This window comes from Phalangium opilio, unplaced genomic scaffold, assembly GCF_054372755.1.
Source record: "Phalangium opilio isolate 3A_F unplaced genomic scaffold, DU_Popi_V2 ptg000369l_1, whole genome shotgun sequence".
NCBI classification, from domain to species: Eukaryota; Metazoa; Arthropoda; class Arachnida; order Opiliones; family Phalangiidae; genus Phalangium; species Phalangium opilio.
In genome coordinates this window covers 494,444-507,503 of record NW_028324232.1, presented here as the reverse complement: position 1 = coordinate 507,503, position 13,060 = coordinate 494,444, and the positions used below count along the sequence as shown (strand labels likewise).

At 32.3% G+C, this 13,060-nt stretch overlaps 1 protein-coding gene across 4 annotated transcripts in view; it reads right to left on the bottom strand.

Annotated features, from left to right (window-relative positions):
* Positions 1 to 109: 109 nt before the first annotated feature.
* The window catches only part of LOC149597169 (uncharacterized), a 267,950-nt gene continuing 254,999 nt past the window's right edge, over positions 110 to 13,060 (bottom strand). For all 4 annotated transcript variants that reach the window (XM_089861126.1, XM_089861127.1, XM_089861128.1 and 1 more), the window contains exons 2-6: positions 4,604 to 4,745; positions 4,353 to 4,521; positions 4,131 to 4,235; positions 3,232 to 3,555; positions 110 to 2,075 (exon numbers count right to left, since the gene is read on the bottom strand). In XM_089861126.1, the coding sequence (XP_089717252.1) occupies positions 1,900 to 2,075; positions 3,232 to 3,555; positions 4,131 to 4,235; positions 4,353 to 4,521; positions 4,604 to 4,745 (916 nt within the window). In that variant the 3' untranslated portion in view covers positions 110 to 1,899. The remainder of the gene's footprint in view (positions 2,076 to 3,231; positions 3,556 to 4,130; positions 4,236 to 4,352; positions 4,522 to 4,603; positions 4,746 to 13,060) is intronic.

Below are 13,060 nucleotides of genomic sequence, written 5' to 3'. Positions count from 1 at the left end.
GAGGGGGTAACATCATTGGGGGTATCAGAAGGGGGTAACCAGCTGTGATAATTAAAGGCAATATGAAATAATCTTATGTGATGGAGTTTTTGGAATAAATGGAGAGGAATTTTACAAAATTTTATCTTTTTTTAATTTCCCGATGATACAAAAACACAGAATTGTTGTTTCTATACATTTCAAATCACAATGTTCAACATTATATATTGAATTAGTTCTACAGGCTTATTTAATTTTTCAATCTAACACAGTTTTACATTCAGGTGACTAAATATTATAGTATTTATTTATTTTGTTCGAATGTCGATATTTTTTAGTTATATTTAATTATATTAAATATACGGTAATTAATTCTTGACAAATTAATTACTTATATTTACCGTCAGTAGTTATTTTTATTACAAGTTTAAAATCAGAATTTTGCCAAATATCTAATTAAGGTTTAAAAAAAAAACTAATGAGCAAATTTCTAAAAAAAAAAAAAAAAACTGGTACTAAATTTTTTTTTTGTTTTTAAAAAAATTACAAAATAAATAATAAGATTAACGCAAAAAAAACGCTTATTTTACAAAGAATTTTTTTACTGGAAAAAAATTAATTTTAAATAATACACAAAAACTTTATGGCAGTTTTTTTATACATATTTAAAAACATTTCGGGGTTTTTAATTATTTTAATTAATTAATTAAAAATTAATTTAATTAATTAATTAATTATTTTTTAATTAATTAATTAAAAATTAATTTAATTAATTAATTTATTTTTTTTTTTAACTTTTTAAACTCCTCCCATTGAGATCGCTCTGATTTTCATTGGCTGAAATAATTTCTACAATTGCCAAAAAAAAAAAAAAAAAAAAGGTTAAAAAATAAAATCTTCTAAATATTAAAAATAATAATTAAATTTAAGTATTCAATTAAAGGTGATTAAAAAATAAAAACCCAATTATTTAAGGCACTTCTCGCACACGTACGCCATATTTAAATTAAGCTTCACTAGCGCCATTAAAAGAAACTAATTAAAAACATTAATTTTGGCACGTTCAAAATTTTTCTTCATTAAAAAAATTAAAATTAATTTTATACTATTTAAGATTAAATTAAATTAAATTAAATTTAAACTGTAAGCTCATATTTTAATCCTAACAAATTACTTTATTTTAAATTTAAATTTTAATATTTAGAAGATTTAATTTTAATTTTAATTGGCAAGTAAAATTTTATATTTAATTAATTAATTATTTTAAACCGGAGCTATTTAATTTTAAATTATAATTAAAACCCGAATGATTTAAAAAAAATAAAAAAAATTAAAAATAAATTTTGACCAGATATTCTAATATTAATAAAAAAAAAAACATTTCTTTTTTTCCGTCAAAGGTCTATTCACACACTCGTAACCAACTTGTCTATATATTTTTTTTTTTTTTTTTTACAAGTATTATTTTACACTGGGATTTGTTGTGGTCCTCGTAATATTTTCACACGCGTGAAAATAATTCCACACATCGAGTCCTCCAATTCCAATTCCAATATTTTTCATCACGCGCACGCGCGGCTTTGTAGCTTTTTATTATTTTTTTTTTTTTGGACGCAAATAATTTTTTATTTTTTTCCACCGTATTTTTATTTCTAAAGTTTTTGGATTTTTTTTTTTTTATATAAGTTTATTATAAATATTTGGACCAAGTTTCCTCCGAGTTTCTTTAAAATAAAAATCAGTTAGTGAAACTTAGTTCTAAGGTTAAGTAGAATTAATTATTTCACGTGTTTTCGCGACTTTTTTTCACACGTTAAGTTATTTCAGAATTTAATTCTTTAGTTCACATTTTGGGCGTTTTTTACGTTTCTAATTTTATTTAATTCAAGTTTTTTTTTTTAATTGTTTAGGGATTATATTTCACCTCGTCGTCGTTAAGCCTAAATTTAGGCTTATTCGCGACGCGCTTAGCACGCAAGTCACAAAAAATGACGCGAGTACAAGGTCAAACCGTGACCTTGATGACCAATCACAACCGTTTTTCACCAATTCTTCATTTTTGGCTCGCGTTTCATTCGGTAATTTATCGCGATCCTCTGAAAGAGCGCGAAAATAAAAATAAACGGAATTATTAAATGAATTCATACAACTTTTGTAAACACGATTCCCTCGAGTTTCCCAGGTTTCCCCCCCATATATTTCCCCGAGTTTCCCAGGTTTCCCCCCCCCATATATTTCCCCGAGTTTCCCAGGTTTCCCCCCCCCCCATATATTTTCCCGAGTTTCCCAGGTTTCCCCCCCCCCATATATTTTCCCGAGTTTCCCAGGTTCCCCCCCCCCATATATTTTCCCGAGTTTCCCAGGTTTCCCCCCCCCCATATATTTCCCCGAGTTTCCCAGGTTTCCCCCCCCTATATTTCCCCGAGTTTCCCAGGTTTTACCACCATATTTTTCCCAGAGTTTCCCAGGTTTTTCCCCCCATATATTTCTCCGAGTTTCCCAGGTTATTCCCCCATATATTTCTCCGAGTTTCCCAGGTTATTTCCCCCATATATTTCTCCGAGTTTCCCAGGTTATTTCCCCCCATATATTTCTCCGAGTTTCCCAGGTTATTTCCCCCCATATATTTCTCCGAGTTTCCCAGGTTATTCCCCCCATATATTTCCCAGAGTTTCCCAGGTTTTACCCCCATATATTTCCCAGAGTTTCCCAGGTTTTACCCCCATATATTTTCCCAGAGTTTCCCAGGTTTTACCCCCATATATTTTCCCGAGTTTCCCATGTTTTACCCCCATATATTTTCCCGAGTTTCCCAGGTTTTACCCCCATATATTTTCGAGTTTCCCAGGTTTTTTCCCCCATATATTTTCCCGAGTTTCCCAGGGTTTTCCCCCTATATTTCACAGGTTTCCCCCCTATATTTCCCAGGTTTTCCCCCCTATATTTCCCAGGTTTTCCCCCATATATTTCCCAGGTTTTTTCCCCATATATTTCCCAGGTTTTTTCCCCATATATTTCCCAGGTTTTTTCCCCATATATTTCCCAGTTTTTTCCCCACATATTTCCCAGTTTTTTCCCCATATATTTGCCAGTTTCCCAGGTTTTGCTCCATATAATATATATATATTAGCCCGAGTTTCCCAGGTTATTCCCCCCATATATTTCCCCGAGTTTCCCAGGTTTCTTCCCCTTTATATTTCCCGAGTTTCCCAGGTTTGTACGAACCCTGTAATGATTGAATGAATAATTTACCTGTCTTCTTTGTGGGTTTTTTCCTATCAAGATCGGATGGTAAATCGTAGGTCTTGTAAGGCGGTCTCGTTGGCGAGTACGGTCTTAACCAGAAGGGTGGCGGCGAAGTACTGCTGCTAGTAAAAACGTAAGGTGGCAACGCTCGACCCGGCGAACTCGTCGGCACGAAAATAGCGGGTCCGTACGTACTGGCCACTGGACCCGCTTTCGTAATACCGGAAATGATTGGGCTGTAATCCAGAGCCGGTCTTTGGCTACCAGATGGAATAGAGGTCACCACGCTCGGCAACGTCACCGCGGTGGTGCTAGTTGTAGTGGTGGTCACTACATCAACCAAGCAATAAATAATGAATTTAGTTAAAATTAATTAAAGAAATAAATAGAAAATATCGAATAATGAATTTAATTAAAATTAAAGAAATAAATAGAAAATATCGAATAATGAATTTAATTAAAATTAATTAAAGAAATAAATAGAAAATATCGAATAATGAATTTAATTAAAACTAACCAAATAAATAAAATATATTAAATAATGAATTTAAAACTAATTAAGTAAATAAAATATATTAAATAATGAATTTAATTAAAACTAATCAAATAAAAAATATTAATCCATTTAATTAAACTTAATCAAATAGAAAATATTAATCCATTTAATTAAACTTAATCAAATAAAAAATATTAATCCATTTAATTAAACTTAATCAAATAAAAAATATTAATCCATTTAATTAAACTTAATCAAATAAAAAATATTAATCCATTTAATTAAACTTAATCAAATAAATTAAAAATATTAATGAATTTTGTTAAAATGAATCAAATAAAGAAATAAATAAAAATATATAAAATAAAAAATTTAATTTAATTAAAATTAATTAATTAAATGAACTTACTCTTGGATGGGTCGCAGCAGACTTTGAAGATAACTTTCATATTGTGAGTTTCGCATCGTCCACCAATACGCTGATGAAGCCCACTCAATCCACCCGTCGACGTAGCTAAGCAATAAATAAAAATAAATATGAACTAAACCCAAAAACATTCTACAAATTTCGGCGCCATTTTATCTAAAAGGGGAGGAGTTAACGTTCATTCATTAATTAAGTGTCACTCACAAATAAAATAGTAATCTTGACCGGGTCGAAACTCTAGTCCACCAGGTTGAGGCGTAAAGGACCTAAAGGTTATGGTGAAGTACATGACCTGATGCGGTTTATCACAGACTGCGATGATTCGAGGATTAGGGTTCGTGATCCTACAAGAATCGTATTCTTCTTTCGACACCTGTTCAATTCATTCGAAATTGATTTTAAACTTCCGAGAGTCTGATTAAAACTCGTTTAATAACAAAGATAATTAAACATACATTGTAAATAATGTATCTCTCCATATCCTCCTCTTTTGTCCCAGGAGTATAAACTGGACATATTATATTGACTTGATCATACTCGAACGGATTATTTCCTTTATTTACGTCTATTATGTGATCTGTATTGTCTATTCGGAATCTAAACAAACAAACAAACAAACAAAAATACATACGTTTAAAAAAGTTGAAATTGCTTCAAAAACTAATTTAAAATTTAATATATACTTCTACATTGAAATGTTTAGAATAGACCTAACCATGTAAAATATAGCGTGTTTCGAGCTTTCTAAACTGTTTAACCTTTTAAACTAAACAGTGAATTTAAAAAGTCTACTTTACAAATGCGTTTACAATGACTTTCCTATTAATTGTTCCGAAGTGTTTCATTATTTTGTCAAAAATGAAAGTTTTAAAAGTGAACTTTTTTTCGACAATATGTTATACCAAGAAGTTATATCAGTATCTCAGAGAGAAGGTATAAGATGCCTTTGTACTCGCGCGCCATAGTCCCAGTCCCCCTTTCAAAATACAAGGGGGGACGTAAAAGGAGGCGCCGGGCTATTTCGCCTCTCCTCAGTCGGAAAATATGACTGTAATTTTCGTCACTCGCGTCGTCGCGCTGACGTGAGTTTTCAAGAACCAATGAGATGCAGGTTGTAATTTAGAGCCGGGGATTGACTCCGGACCTACGTTTGGACTGGAGATAAAGCTGGAAATCTGGCGAATTTATACCTTCTCTCTGAGATACTAGATATAACTTCTTGACAATATGTTATATTTTGTACTATAAATTCCATTTAGTTTCCTTATAATAATAATAATAGCAAAATTTGTCGTGATGTCATTACGTACCATGGTAAATTACCGTGTACATTACCATGGTAAATGGTCATTTGGATCAATAGGACAGAGGATATGGGGACAAAATGCCCACCTCCTCCCATAGAACTTAATGTTAATTTTGGGTTCCCTCCGATAATCCAAAAGTGTCGGACTTTATGGCCGATTGAACGGGCAGAATTCTATAACGCCGAGGATCAAGGGGTGCTATTGGGCGGGGGGAGGGGGGCTTGCAAATAGCCGCTGGAAAATACTTTATTATAGATAGAAACTACTACTTTCCCATATAACAAATATTCAGCTACGCTCAGCAAAAGTAGATCATTGGGTGGGATATTGGCACACGCCAGGCTTAGCAGCGGAGATTGAGAGTGCTAAAGGCTTCGAAATCATCCACCTTATTGAATGAAAAGTATGTCCTATAAAGTTACCAGCATCACCACCAAGTTTCGCCGTTTCAGCGACATTTCATTCGTATTGCAACTTTTCGGACACAGGTAGCTACTTAGACAGGCATTTTCCCACCCAAAAATTTGAAAGGTGCCAATGAGGTAATCATATTTATGTATCTCTCTTAATTGTTACCATCGGCGGCAAGCAGCCTTCCAATTTGGTTAGCGTCAAAATGACTACGTCTGTTAATTTATTCATGAAATAAAAAAATAAAAAGGTAAAAATTGGACACGCCCACTTCTTAAGAATATTTTAGACGTCACGTGAAAAATGGGCGGTTCTCGCGTCCCCCTTTTATTCGCGCTTTTGCTTTGGGTGGAGCGAGTTTTACTAGAAATAAAAGCAAAACCAGTCTCTTCTTTAACTTAAGTGGGCGACTGCTTTCTTCAAAAGCTTAAAACACTAATGTAAATTAAGGTAATGCTAAAATAAAATATATATCTTTGGATTCCGATTAATTTCAGCTTTAATTTAAGCCTAATATCGTTAAAATCGGTTGGTAATTAAGAAAGTTATTAACGTTTAAAGTAAAAGGTACTTGAGAGAAAAATTATAATTTTAAAATTAAATTAAAAAAAAATAGCACGTGCAAATAAATTAAGACGGTTTTGTTCGCATCGTACGGATTTATCTTGACTAAGGTAGAAATTATTTGCGCGTGATAAAAAAATCTCTTAATCCGAAAAGAGCTAAATCTCTTAATCCGGCGACGCACGTGAACTGACGCTTCCGCCGTTGCTATGGAAACCTATACACCCCAACCAATTTAACTTGACAGTATTCAAGACGGTAGGAATAAGCATCCCCTGCCTATTTCTTCACTGCAAATATAAAATAGGAAGACATAATAATGGAGTTCTAATCCCACAGACTAATAATCTTCTCTAAAGAAACACTCTTACCTTAAAAATAAGAGGATAAAAAGACACTAAAAGCTTTTGTATGTTTCACGCAAAAAAAAATCACTTTTATAAAGGGATTTGAAATAAGCCCCATACAATCAATACGTTCCACGTTTTAAAAATTTAATATTACTCAAAAATAAATTAATAATTAGAAAAAAAAACATTCTTTTAAATTTAATTAAAAAAATTCACAGTTAAAACTTATTAATATTAATTTAAGTGCCAGAGTATTAGTGACCGATTCTTCGATTTAAAAAAAACAACCAAAAATGATTCTTTGAAATTTGCCGACTACCTAGCCATCCCATGCAGCTTTGGTTATCACAGAAAAACTAGGAGACGTAACTAATGGGAAAAAAATGGTAATAATATCGCCCCCCCCCCGGTTACAAGTCTCTCCCCTCCCCCGGGTTCCCCTACGGTCAGTGGCCCCCTGACGAAACGGATTCCTTCTAAATTATTACAACTCTCCCGCAAAACATCTCTACGTTTCATCCTCGATTTTTATTTTTTTACTTTTTTATTATAGGCCCACTAAAACTCATATAACTTGTTACTGTCTGTAATCTTACTAACATTACATATCTTTCTCGTACGTTGTTAGACTTCTTTAACCAAAGAAGCTAGTGATTTCAAATGTCAGAAGATGAATATATAAAAAATAGACATTGATTTTTTATTCTTCTTAAGTTGAATTCTCGTTTTCAATTTGAAATTAATCCTACACTCTTGACTAGAATTTATTGACCGTCGAAGATTTTGAGTCCCTTCCCCCACCCCACTCCCAATAAGATTGCATTTAAAGGTGTGTTACAACTTCAAAGGGGTGTTTTTCTTTTGTTTCGAAATTTGCAAGGCGTATTTTAACTTGAATATTATTTTAAGTATAAATTAAATTCTTGAGACTTAGAATTATTTTAAGTATAAATTAAATTCTTGAGACTTAGAATTATTGTAAGTATAAATTAAATAATTTGAGATTTTGAATTATTTATTTAAATTAAATATCTTGAGATTTTGAATTATTTATTTAAATTAAATATCTTGAGATTTAGAATTATTTATTTAAATTAAATATCTTGAGATTTAGAATTATTTATTTAAATTAAATATCTTGAGATTTTGAATTATTTATTTAAATTAAATATCTTGAGATTTTGAATTATTTATTTAAATTAAATATCTTGAGATTTTGAATTATTTATTTAAATTAAATATCTTGAGATTTTGAATTATTTATTTAAATTAAATATCTTGAGATTTAGAATTATTTATTTAAATTAAATATCTTGAGATTTAGAATTATTTATTTAAATTAAATATCTTGAGATTTAGAATTATTTATTTAAATTAAATATCTTGAGATTTAGAATTATTTATTTTAAATTAAATAACTTGAGATTTAGAATTATTTATTCGAAATTAAACAATTTGACATTTAGAATTATTTTAAATTAAATAACTTGAGATTTGAATGGCTTCAAATAATATTTTTTTTTGAATTTACAATTAATATTTAAAAATAAATAAAATATTTTCATATTTGGAATTAGTATTTCAATGTTATATTAATTAAGTTAACAATATAGAACACATTTCACGTTAAGATAAATTTAATTTTTAGATTTCAAAGACATATTCTAACTGAGAAAAAACGTATTTCGATAGCGCAAAGCCATCTCGCCAAAAATGATAATGATAGTTAGTTTGAAAGGGTCAAAACAAGTCCAATATAAAGCGCTATTTGGGACCGGGACTGACCATAAGTGCCTCTAGCGGCGGCGGCGCGGACCCAAAACAAAATTAACAAAAAGAAGGTGATGGTGGTCATCAATGTGGTCAAATCGCGAGAAATAACAAGAAGAACCATAAAAAGAAAGTCTATCAACATTACGTGACCAGAGGTCAAACTAACCGATAAGCTATATAAACAACGTTTCAACCCTAAAATGCAACGGCATGGCACCAAAATCACAAACCCCATAATTCCCTGACCTTAGACCTTAGTCTTTACTGTAAATTCAGACTGATACGGAGAAGGGGGAAGGGGGGGGGAACCCAAAGATTTTTTCCTTCACTGGTCAAGATAATAACGTCGGTAAAAGTGACCAGGTAAAAAAAGGCCAGATTACCTGAGCAGGAACTGCATTGAACTCTATCTCCAGACCTTTACTGAAACTAAGCATACCCCAAGACGGTTTACTAAACTGCGTTGCTAAACATTTAAAGATAGCGACTTACAGAGAGAAGTTACAGGGTTGCCAGTCATTTGTTATTATTACATATGCATCTCCCGCTTTCATTCATTCATGTTTGAAACCGAATGACAATTACTGAATCGAATTACAGAATTCTACAAGCTTAATTCAGTCTGTTGTTGGTTGAATTGCACATGACTGGCAACACTTGCAAGTATTTGCGCACTATCTTTATGCTTAAAGTCGCAAAATAAAAAAAATCTTGTAAGGCCTCAGTGTTTTTCTGATATCTGTCTGTCTTTCAGATAATGAAGTGAGTTTTTCCTGCTAGAATTTTTTTATACTTTTTATTCTGGTATCGGTATCACAATCGGTAATGAATTGAATTCCTTTCTTTCCGGTTTCACTCTGATTAAGGATTTCCAGCTTAAATTGATGGTTTTCAAACTATAAGGTTGAACCATAAGTTTATAATAAGTGATATGTTCCTTCCATAAGTATGACACTGAGAAGAGACTTACAGCAGCTCGAGATAACTAGTTTGAGAAGGAGAACGAGGGGGAGCGAGTCAATTGAAGTCCTAAACTACACTCGGTGGTGGTTAATTAATTTTGCAGCTAGGACCTATTCCATCTAGGCACTCCTATTTAGTCTCAGTAACCAGTGACAAACTTATGGTGAACATATCACGTAAACTTATGGTAGAACCAACCCTATACTCGACTAGATCCGGAAGACCTTGCTTGCAAGCGAACCAAAACGAAAAAATACCCCCAAACCGATTTCTCAATGGTTGGTAAGCCCCAAGCTACGATGATCCCGAATACAATCAATACCACCTTTTCCTCTTGGAAAGTAGTTCCGAATCCGTATATAAGAACACTGATATCATTACATTCTATTACATTTTCTATTGTATTCTCAAGTTGCGACTTGTTTCCAATTGATTTTCACAACACGTATTACCGACGTTAAATTTCTTCAAGAAAAGAAAACTTCTTAGAAAGTAAAAAAAATACCCAACTCGGATTTGCTTTGGTTTGCTTTTCGTTCAAACTTTGGTGTGGTACGCCTCGACAACGTCCCATTTAAATCAAAGGTAATGTTCTAAAGACAATGGGCAAGGACACAATCCGCGGACAAGTGTGGCAAGTGCAATTCAATCGCTATCTACAACAGACTGAATTAAGCTTGTTGTAGTTCTCTTCGATTCAGTTTTCAAATTGCAGGAGATGCTCTAATAACAAATTACTGGCAACCTTGTCCCTGAAGCGCATGCGCTGATAACGTTAAGAAACGGATGGGGGAGGAAATTAATTTATCTTGCCCCCCCTTAGTGAACACTGTCTATTGTCCTTTAACCCAACCCAAGTTGATGGTTACATAGAGCTCTGACATATCCATAAAAGGTGTTTTCCGCGGTCATTATAAATTATTTCGAGTCACCTTTGACCTTTGCTATATAAATCTTTTTTCTTATCGAAAGATACACCCCAAGTAGAGAAATATTCATTCTAGACACTCCCAGACTTAACAAACCCTAAATTGAAATAACGTAGTTGAAATATGGTGCAATTAAAAGTCTGTGCTCAATAAAAATAAACATTCTAAAACGTACCGTCATTGAACTACAACCTATTTAATATTCAAGTTGAATCGTTGGTGGATAATTTCATGGCACCACCGCCAATTTTTGCGAGAAAACACGGTCGCGACATATTGGCTAACCGAGGCTTAATGTTAATAAACGGACAAGGTATCTTGTCTGTCTTATTAGAGCGACGGTTGAAAACGTGGGTTGATAATTGAGGCTGAAGCGAGAACAATTTTTGAAGGTATTTTTCGAAGCCAAAAAAAAATGAACATGTGATAAATTGAAAATATATTCAATGCGTTTTTAACACGATTATATTTATAAAAAGGTAAAAAAATTGCCCGATGAAAATTATACAGGTAGTTTTAAAAAAATAGATACAGGTTAGTCGCCTTATATCGTGTGAATGAACTTAGAAAAACAATTGTTATTTATTTATTTATTTAAATTGATTGTTTTAAAAATATTAAATTAAAAAACTTATTTTTAAGTTTATTTTCAATGTTTTTAAAGAGAAAATATCACACGATATAAGTTTAAAGGGATATTAACACATTTCCATAATTTATTATCTATGCATAGTGTGCAAATACAAGTGTTGCCAGTCATTTGCGACGCGTGCAATCTACAACACGCTTGTAGTTCTGGCAGCCCTGACTTAGAGTTAAGAAACAGGGGGGGGGGGGGGTAGGAATTTAAAGGGATACTAACACGTTTCTCTGACTGAAGTATCGAGGTACAAATCACGATGAGAGAAATATATTTCCCGATCAAGGTGTAAAAATGGTTAATAGGAAATTAATAGGGATTTTCATAGACAATTATTTTAGTCTCGGGTACATTTTCTCAGCGTTAAGGAATGGTAATAAGCTAAAATAATAATTTGGGCGAATATGAAATTGGGATGGCCGCGCGCGGTGTTATTTTTTTGTTTGAAGTTTACCGCCGCATGGTGGGCCAAAACGAGATTTTGGGAATGTTGGTCCCTCCAAATTACAGCGAGGGGTGTTAATAGTTGGCTCCCAAATCCCTGTAATCAAGACGCGCCGCTCCAACACTATCAAAATGATGGCCCCGAGTCATCATCCCAAGTTTTCTACCCAAAGTTACAACCTTTCAAAGAACAACATCACCTTAAAATCAAGTCAGGGACTACAACGGACTCTTCAAGTCTAGTTTACGATAAAAATACTAACTTTGAAAATATAACAGATTTATGAAATTGTCGAATTTAAATTTTATTGATTTGAAATTATTTGCTAATTAAAAATTAACATCTTTCACTAAATTGTATCATCTTTGAAAATATTATAATTAAGAATTAAATAATTATAACGACGATCCATTAAACAAACTCAATTAATTAGTTTAAATTGAGAAGGAATTTGTTTTTATTTAAATATAAATTTATTGTTTCACCCTCAAGTCAACTTTAATAAAAAAAAATTAATTTTTTATATTTAATCCCAATTTTAATCTAGACGTCTGTTATTTTCCAAAATATTTTCTAGATTAAAAACATAAACCGTAGCTCGGTTACTCGGGGTTATTAGTTTGATCTTTGTTTCTAAAATAAATCCTAATATTGAAGTCCACGAGTAAACATCGTTTTTCTTTGATCATCAAAAATATCATTTGATATTTTTTTTCAAAAAAGAAAATACAAGTGTTTACTTAGAATTAAGGTTTTTTCTATTTTTTTTTTTTAATAAATTTTAAAAAAGTATGTTTTGGTAAGTCCCGTTCGAACTAAACTAAACTTAAATTAAAAAAACGAGGGGGTATCCACTAACGAGAATTTCTTCAGTACGTAATTTTACAGGTGTTAAAAAATTTCAGAGATCAATTAAAACAAATGAAATTTATACCCAAAATTCCACTAAGTTCAATAGTGACAGGGGCAATACGACATTAAACAAGTAGTGAATACCCCCTCTATTACGTATTTCAGTTCTTATCACCTTTTTCACAACAAAAAAAACAAACTTAAAAACTTAAACGTAATAAAACCCATTTAAAATATATAAATCTTTTCAATGAAAATTCGTTCTCAAATTCTGCTGGTTCCTTTTCTTTTTAATTTTTAGAAATTGGGAGAAAGCTGGGGTAGTGGTGCTCGGGTCCTATATAGGAATTATTAGCCGTGAAGGAGGTACCCTATCGGATAACGCGTGTGATATCTCCTTTCAAAAGTTGATACCAAATTGAGATTCCCATAGAATCAATTTTAAAAGTTACGCTAACTTAGTACGTAAACACCACGAGAAGTAGTACGGAATATTCTAATTGAAATGAACCGCCGAATCTTTTGGGTGCCGCTCTCAGAAAGTACACCCAAAAAATCTATCAGATTTGAGTAGAGTTTCTCCGTATAAAGGAGACCCATTATAGACGATTTTCCTCTCATGGAAAAACATCTCTCCCCCTTCCAGAGGGGCTACTCGCCATCTCCATAAATACAAGT